General features: G+C 46.8%; 1 protein-coding gene across 1 annotated transcript; it reads right to left on the minus strand.

Moving 5' to 3' along the window:
• Nucleotides 1–1,092: 1,092 nt before the first annotated feature.
• TMEM130 (transmembrane protein 130) lies at nt 1,093–8,684 on the minus strand. Its single transcript, XM_087942171.1, has 4 exons — nt 8,588–8,684; nt 4,699–4,901; nt 2,903–3,015; nt 1,093–1,933 (listed from the first exon to the last, which is right to left on the minus strand). Exons 1-4 carry the CDS (start codon nt 8,623–8,625, stop codon nt 1,751–1,753), a joined length of 537 nt encoding a protein of 178 aa, XP_087798297.1. The 5' UTR covers nt 8,626–8,684; the 3' UTR covers nt 1,093–1,750.
• Nucleotides 8,685–8,959: the final 275 nt, after the last annotated feature.

Consider the following 8,959-nt stretch of genomic DNA (forward strand, 5'->3'; position numbering starts at 1 on the left):
AGCCTGGGAGGTGATTGCCCCTCCCATAAGGTATAAAGGAAATGCAAAGGTAGAGAAACCTTTGCAGGAAGCAAAGTCGTTCGCTCTGTTCAGATGAAGCTCTGTGTGGACTTTGTACTCTGTTTGGCTTTTTACAGTTCATTTGGCACTTTAGTTGTTGGCAACAATTCAAAGGAGAGAAAGGTGGGTGCTTATCTCGAGGAACTGTTTGGGACTCATTATGGGCTGGGAATGCACATAATTCCCAGCGCTGAAATAAAACAAGAGTTGTTTTAACTAAGCGTGTGCTTAATTACGGTCTCAGGAAGCCTTGGTCAGAACAAGAAGTCTTCAAGTTGCCAAGGTTGGACACCCCTGGACTAGAGAATGCAGATTTTCTCTTTAATCTAATTCAAATATAAATAATCTGTAAAGACGGTAGACTTTTTGAGCAGGATGGAGGCGAGCAAACCAATTTGTGATTGTTTACTACAAGGATCCAGACTGCAAACAACGATCAGGTCTTCATTCAAACATCCTGCTCAGATGTTCTTAGGCAAGAGAGACCTCTGCTGGCAAAATTTTGCTTTATGTTTTATTTATGTTTTATTATGTTCCTCTCTGCTTCGCAAAATACGACATGTGGAGTTTGTGTATTCAGTGTCACCTACCCGAGGTGCTATTTTCTTTACTGGATTGCCTTACTACATGCTTTACACAAGAAACTAAAGTTATCGTGCCACTTTCTTGGAATCTGTGTGATATAGAAAACCAGCCGTTATGGTTACTAAACGTTAGTCTATGGTTTATGTGCTCTGCAAACATCCCATTGTGGCTGAGTCAATAAACCACCGCACCAAAATTTGTCTTTAGTGCAATGCACAAAAACTAGCCTTTGTGGGTTGTAAGTTGTGGTTTTGCAGCACAACACAACGAGCAAGCATTCCCTGTATTATTTTTTTTAAAGTCGTTTAGGCTGCTTGGTGCTGCTTTCGAATTCGTTGGGAATTATATTTGAGTAAACGGAGCTAGAATTTGTGTTGTTGTTTTGCTGTATTGCTAAGATAAAAATGTATTTTAATTTTTTTTGAATTCACTACTTAAAACAAAAATGCTTCCACTGCACTTTATTTGAAGTAGAAAAAAAATCACTTAATAGGGTTTTTTTTTTTTTCCCCAGAGAATAATTTGGTGACATTTTAAAATAAGTTTAATAATGGAGCATCATGGATCAGGCTTTCGCTGAAAGCTGCATAGGGATGGCCTGCTCTTTTTTTTTTTTATTAGCATTATTATAGTATCTCTAATATCTTACAATTTCTTGAGTTTCCCATAATTGGATCCTGATCCAAGGGACGAGATTAGCAAAAAAAAAAAAAACCCCACCTTTGGGAGCTTTTCAAGTTTAGAAAGGACAGAGATCTGAAGCCTGCAGCAATGGAGGGAAAAATAATCAAAAATAGCAGCATTGGCACCTCCCACCGTTAAACCAGCTCTAAAATTGCAAAGACATTTTAAAGCATCCTGAGCGTCAGGCGGAAAAAACGAAAATCTCTTTTTCTTTTTTCCAAAGGCTGTAAGGCAGATTTTGGGCAGGGTGACAGCGTGAAGCTGGCTCTCTTTCTGGGACAGTCTGTCTATTAAAGGAATGCTTCTTCACCCGTGTCGGCGAAGTCTCCGATTGTTCCAACGAAGCACTGAGCAGCGGGAAAGCGACGTCGCTGGACACCCCCGTCCCAACCAGAAGTCCTTTCGGGGGGCGGGTGGTTTTTCAGGCACCGTACGGCTGTCTGGATTTGCAGAGGGGCTGAAGGAGGCGATGGTGCTCTTTGGCTGGAGGACAAGGCTCCGGAGACGACCAGAAGGAGCAGGTTTTGCAGCAGATTTGGCCACAACTCCATCGGGGGCTGGATGGCTTCTTGGTGGACGTCGGGGAGAAGTCAAAATCAGCAACCTGCAACTCAACAAGATGGCAAAATCTTGGTTGGGCCGGAGAGAAACTCAGCGGCTGGAGGATTAGCAAGGAGCTCTCAAGGGAGCGTCACATCAGAGAAAGGGGGAGGACTGAGAGGACTGGGAGAAGGACTGGGAGGAGACAGGGAGGACTGGAGCAGAGATGGTATTCAGCCGGTTCTGAGTGGTTCTGGAGAACTGGTTGCAGAAATTTTGAATAGTTTGGAGAACCGGCAAATGCCACCTCTGACTGACCCCACCAACCCCATCTCTTCTCTGCTTCCCATTGAGTCCCAGCGGATCGGCTGGGTCTCCTTTGGTTGCCCTGCCCAGGAGAACGAAGCTGGAAAGCAGGTGAGTGGGGTGAGGGAGGGAAGGGGGATTTTGCAGTATCCTTCCCCTGCCACGCCCACCAAGCCACGCCCACCAAGCCATGCCACGCCCATAGAACCAGTTTTTGAATCCCACTACTGGGGGGAGGACTTGGTGAACGACTGGGAGGAACAGGGAGGATTGAGAAGAACTGGGGAAGACTGGAGACGGATGAGAGGATAGGGTGCAGACTGGGGAGGACTGGGAGGAGACAAAAAGGATTGGGGAGGACTGGGAGAAGGACTGAGAGAAGACAAAGCATTGGGGAGGACTGGAGATAGCTGGGAGGACAGGGAAGAGGGGGGAGGACTTGGTGAAGGATTGGGAGGAAACAGGGAGGACTGGGGAGGATTAAGGGTGGGGGGGGCAGGGTGCAGACTGGGGGGGATTGGGAGAAGTCAGGGAGGGCTGGAAGTTGATGGGAGGACTGGGAGAAGATAGGACTGGGTAGGACTGGAGGTGGATAGGAGGCCTGGGGAGAGGGACGATCCTTGCACGAGAACAAGCCTTACGGCTTGGGTTGGAACACCTGGGAAGAGGGATCAAAGCTACCAGGTCTGCTACTTCAGGTCTGCTAGCAAAATAAAGGGTTGCTCACCTCCACCAGATCCTTCTGCTGCACGGGGCTTCGAAAGGTCATGTAGATGGCTAAACCCAGCGTGGCCAGCAAAAGGATGACGCAGGGCAGGACGAAGAAAAGCGGGGAGATTCCTGTTGAAGGAGAGAAGGACAAAAAACAACAACCTTGAGGGAGGGCCAGAAGCTTTCTGATGGTGTCATTTAGGCAAGGCTGAGCTGGCAAACATGCACAGGTGGCCCAGGTCCCTCTCGGGTCCAAGGACGATGATAGTTGAGGTGAGCTTCCAAGATCAAGAGAAGGATACCTTAAGATGTTCTATTTAGCAAGAGCGCTTAGACTTATATACCGCTTCACAGGGCTTTCCAGCCCCTCTCTAAGCAGTTTACAGAGTCAGCCTCTTGCCCCCCAACAATTTGGATCTTCATTTTACTGACCTCAGAAGGACGGAAGGCTGAGTCAACCTTGAGCTGGTCAGGATCGAACACCTGGCCGTGGGCAGAGTTAGCCTGCAACACTGCATTATAACAAATGTGCCACTAGGGCTTCCTTCCTTCCTTCCTTCCTTCCTTCCTTCCTTCCTTCCTTCCTTCCTTCCTTCCTTCCTTCCTCCCTCCTCCCTCCCTCCCTCCCTCCCTCCCTCCCTCCCTCCCCCCTCCCTTCCCAAGTAATAGCAGACTTATATACCGCTTCACAATGCTTTCCAGCCCTCTCTAAGCTGTTTACAGAGTCAGCCTCTTGTCCCCAACAATCTGGATCCTAATTCTACCAACCTCGGAAGGATGGAAGGCTGAGTCAACGTTGAGCCGGTCAGGATCGAACCGTTGTCAGTAGGCAGCGTTTGGCTGCAGTACTGCATTCTAATCACGGTGCCACCGACATTTATAAATGTAAATTCCCATCTCCCTTTTCTTCTCTGGCTTCCCTGAGTCCTCCCCCTTGTGACCATGGGGATGCTGTCAGGGTTGTTCAGTGTGACAGCTAGTCATAATTTATTTTTTTTGGAGTGCCGTAATTTCAATCACTAATAGAATAGTTGTACATCAAAGGTTCTCCCCAGCTGTTTTTGCAATAGGGTGTTGACCACCACAGGGCAGCACATGAGGCTTTAAATAACCATCGGGACTTCCGTTCTGGCTTGAGATTTTGACCTCCATAAAAAGATCTTGCCTTGAAGCCATAGAACAGGGGTCTCAAACTCGCGGCCCGCGGGCCAATTGCGGCCCGCAGGACGATATCCTGTGGCCCCCACCGTGATATGAAAGTATAATATTAGTGCGGCCCGCAGGGGGAATGGACCTCTGAAGGAAGTCCCGCCCGCCGTTCCTCGTCGTGGCTTCTTCTCCACCCTGAACTTTAACAAGTCCAAGTACAGGTCCAGACTTACTGATGGTCATCTTCAAGCCATAACTGAGGGTCTCGAGTGCCTCCTCTCTCAAGCCAAATGTGGCTCAGATATGTGAGAGGAAGCGTTGTCAAGTCTCTGGCAGCAAAGAGTAAGCTGGAGAAGCCACGTTCTGAGGAACTGTTCATGATCTTCATTCAATGTTCCATTCATGTGTTCAGGACAGTTCACGTATTGGAGAAATCATGAACTGTTGATGACATTTGAGGATATTTTTTTAACAACGTTTTTTGTAGAATCCCTTAGGCGGCCCAGCCTCACCCAGACTCTGCCTCCAGCGGCCCCCAGGTAAATTGAGTTTGAGACCCCTGCCATAGAAGTATCCCAAGTGGGAAGGCAGAGGAGGAAATCGGATGAGGAGAATCAGGGTGCATATAGGGAAAAGAGCGCCATAGACACATCCAAACCTCACCTGAGGGCCTTATCTGAATCTCCTGGTAGGACTGCAAGATGTTCACCCGGTTCTCCACCCGGATGCTAAGGCAGTATTGCCCAGCATTGTTGAAGGTGTGGTTCAGATAGTATTGCGTGCTATTCATCACCACTAGGTGGCACTGGTCTCCCGCAAGTGGGATACATTCCGTCTTGATTAACCAGCATAAACTCAATGGAGGACTAAAAAGAAATGAATACAAAGAGCAATGTTGGGCAATAATAATAACAACAACAACAAACTGGAAACTATGCCAAAAGTTTGGATTTGCATATAGTAACAACTACTGGGAACATCAGGTTGAGAAGGTTCTGGAGAATGAAAAAGTCAAGATTATGTGGGACGTCAGAATTCAGATGGACAGGCACTTGGCCCACAACACACCTGACATAACAATAGTGGAAAAGAAAAAGGGTTGGTTCATTGACACGGCAATACCTGGTGATGCACGAATTGTAGACATGCAGCAAGAAAAAAAATCACAAAGTATCGGGACTTACAAATTGAAGTTGAGTGACTTTGGAAAAAAAAAATTTGTGTGTTATCCCAATTGTGTTTGGAGCCCTTGGAACAAGACCTTGGTATTTGGAAATCCTGAATTTATCAGACTTGAATACCCTGATTCTACAAAAAAACCCACCCCACTTGGAACAGCTTATATTCTCCGACACTACCTGAACAGTTCCTAGGTCCTTGGTTAGGACTTGGGCAGTTGAGCTACCAAACAGCCCCAAAGGCTGTGAATCTCACTAAAGATTAAATAATAATAATAATAATAATAATAATAATAATAATAATAATAATAATAATAACAACAACAACAACACATTGTGATTCTTCCAAGCAATTTTCGTTATTGTTCCTCACCTACAGACAGAATCTTGCCTACATTGGCAGGACGAAGCATTGAGAAAGCATCGGGTCAACTTATCCAGTAGTGGGATTCAAATTTTTTAACAACCGGTTCTGTGGCCGTGGCTAGGTGAGCATGGCCAAGTGATTGGATAGGCATGGCTGCCTCCTCCTCCTCCTCCTCCTCCTCCTCCTCCTCCTCCTCCTCCTCCTCCTCCTCTTCCTCTTCTTCTTCTTTGCATCCCTCCCACCTGTTTTGGGGCCTTCTGGGCCTCAGGGAAGCCTCCTGGGGATTGTCTTTGCTCCCAGGAAGGCAAAAAATGGAGTGGGGGGACGCACCCCCAAACTCTCCCCCTGCATCCCTTTTTGCCTCCTGGGCCTCAGGGAAGCCTCCTGGGCAAAGTCAGGGGGATCCTGACACAGCTGATCATGAGAACAGCTGATCGTCAGGAGGGAAAAGAAAAAGAAAAATCTTAAGGAGTGACTGGGCTGGGAAAAATGCAGTCCGTGATGTTGAACATGTGCGCGATGTCGCGCATGCATGATAAGGACTGACTGGGCGGGGAGGGGCAGGTGAAGAGGGGCGGGACCAGATTTGCCGGTTCTCCGAACTGCAGAGAATCATAACAAGCGGTTCAATAGAACCGGTCTGAACCGGTAGAATCCCATCCCTGAACTTATTCCAACAACTGGGTTTATATTTGCAATACAGGTAACCCTCAACTTACAACAGTTCATTTAGTGGCCATTCAAAGTGTACAACAGCACTGAAAAAAAGGAACTTGGATCATTTTTTACACTTATGACTGTCACAACATCCCCATGATCCAAATTCAGATGCTTGGCAATGGGTACATATTTACGACTATTGCATATTTATGATGGTTCATATTTATGACGGGATCACGGGATCCCTTTTTTGCAACCTTCGGACAAGGAAAGTCTGAGGAGAAGCCAGATTCACTTAACAACCATGTTGTAACCAACTGAGCAACTGCAAGGATTCACTTAATGACTCTGGCAAGAAAAGTCGTAAAATGGGGCAAACTCGCTTAACAATCATTTCGCCTGGCAACATAAATTCTGGGCTCCGTTGTCATAACTCATAACCACCTGTTGTCCTCCCCAAAGGGCAGGGCAGCTCCAACATGCCAAGTCTTCAATCTCTGGCTGATGATTTTTTGAAGCGATGTTTTGCCTGGAGACCAACTTGCTTTTTCTTAATTTTTTTTAAGACTGCGCTGGAATGTTTTGAAATAAGAACCGAGCTGCTCTTTGCTCAGCTGAATTAAAAGATGAACTCTGTCCTTCTCCGCAATGAATTGGACTGCAAAGATTAACAACTCCGGAGGTTAGCAGTCAGTTCCCCTCCTGTCTTATGCATTGCCCACAGGTGTGATTCTGCTGACACTCAAACTAAGATAGCTTAAGTGGACAATCTTGAACTATGCCGCCTACGGTTGGACTTAAGCATAGTACACAAAATTATCTGCTACAATGTCCTACCAGTCAATGACTACTTCAGCTTCAACCGCAACAACACAAGAGCACACAACAGATACAAACTCAATGTAAACTGCTCCAAACTGGATTGCAGAAAGTACGACTTCAGCAACTGAGTGGTCATTGCCTGGAATGCACTACCTGACTCTGTTGTTACATCCTCAAACCCCCAAAACTTTTAACCTTAAACTATCCACTATTGACCTCACCTCCTAAGAGGTCTGTAAGGGGCCTGCATAAGTGCCCCATCGTGCCTACCGTCCCTGTTCTACTACCCCCATTTATTTGAACCTATTTCCTGTATTCTTACTCATGTTTATACTTATACCTATTATCTTGTAAGCGATTGACAAATCAAATAAATAAATAAAATAAAAAATAAAAGAAGGAAGGAAGGAAGGAAAACAGGGAAGGAGAAGGAAGGAAGGAAGGAGAGAAAAGATTGGCGGGAAGAGAGAAAGGAAGGGAGAGAATACCCATTCCTAAGAGGTCTGTAAGGGGCGTGCGTAAGTGCACCATCATGCCTACCGTTCCTGTCCTATTGTCCCCAAATATTAGTTCCTATTTCTTATATTTAAACTTATGTTTATTCTTATTTCTATTGTATTGTAAACTTTTCACAAAATAAATAAATCAAATAAAAAATAAATAAAGATGGGATCCATCCGGGGGGGGGCTGCTGGGGGTTCGCAGGGGTTCGGGAGACCCCCCTAGCTAAGATTCTGCACAGTTTGGAGAAACCCCCCCCCAAATCCCACTCCTAGCTGTCCCCGCCCACTTCACCCCGCCCCTCCCAGGAATCCCCGCATGGCCTGTTTTGGATGCAGGTAAGTGCAGGGCGCGCATGGAGGCTCAGGAAGGGTGGAAAACGGGCCTCCCGGAAGTTCGGGAAGGCCAGAAATGGGCCCGTTTCTGGCTTCCAGAGAGCCTCCGGAGCCCAGGGAGGCCGTTTTCACCCTTCCGGAGGCTCGTGAGAAACTTCCGGAGGTAGGGGAGGGCAAAAACACCCTCTCCTCAGCCCTGGTGCAGGAGGCTGAGTAGGCTACGCCCATCGTGGCCATGCCTATTGAGCAACTGTACAGAGAACCCATTGCTAAAATTTTTGGAGCCCGTTCCCGGATCCGTCGATTCAAATACAGGCAAGTCCTCGAATTACAACCGTTCATTTAGTGGCCGTTACAAAGGACCGTTTTTCCAGAGTTACAACTTTTGCAGCCTCCCCACGGTCACGTGATCGAAATTCGGACGCTCGGCAACTGACTCACAGTTACGACGGTCGCAGTGTCCTGGGTGTCACATGCTCCCCTTTTGGCGACCTATTTGGTGAGCAAAGTCAACGGGGAAGCCAGATTCCCCCTTCCCAACCTAGTTACTACTAACTTTATAACAATGGCAGTGCTTCACTTAACAACGGTATGGTTCTATGGTTTTATGGTTCGAAGAAGGAGGAGGACAACTTGGGGAAAATATTTTGGATTTCTTAAAAAAAAATAAAAATACCCCTATTGCTTACCTCCCTTGGATATGCAGAGATAAATTTAAGTTTTCCATGACGTGAGCTTCGGTGGCGCCTGTGATGTTAATGCTTCTTACAGCATCTGGGAGAAATAAAGAAGAAGAGATAACAACAAACGGTAAGCCCGAAATTGCCGTCTTTGTCCTAAGTGAAGCTGAGAAGTCTCAAAGGTTGACTCAAACTTTTCCCCAGTCCAAATAACCCACTGAGTAATAGCAGCAGAGCGATTGTGTTTTCCTTCGCCTTCTGGGCCTGCTTTGGTGCAGCAAATCTGAGGTCAGGGCCTTCACAGCTGAAGATTGGTACCCGATTCCAATGAAATGCAACTGAATGAATACGGTGCCGGAGGCAGCCGAACCTAATGAAGAA

The sequence above is a fragment of the Notechis scutatus genome, chromosome 12, assembly GCF_049901735.1.
Source record: "Notechis scutatus isolate UNSWTSFEM ecotype Mainland chromosome 12, rNotScu1.2, whole genome shotgun sequence".
NCBI lineage: Eukaryota > Metazoa > Chordata > Lepidosauria > Squamata > Elapidae > Notechis > Notechis scutatus.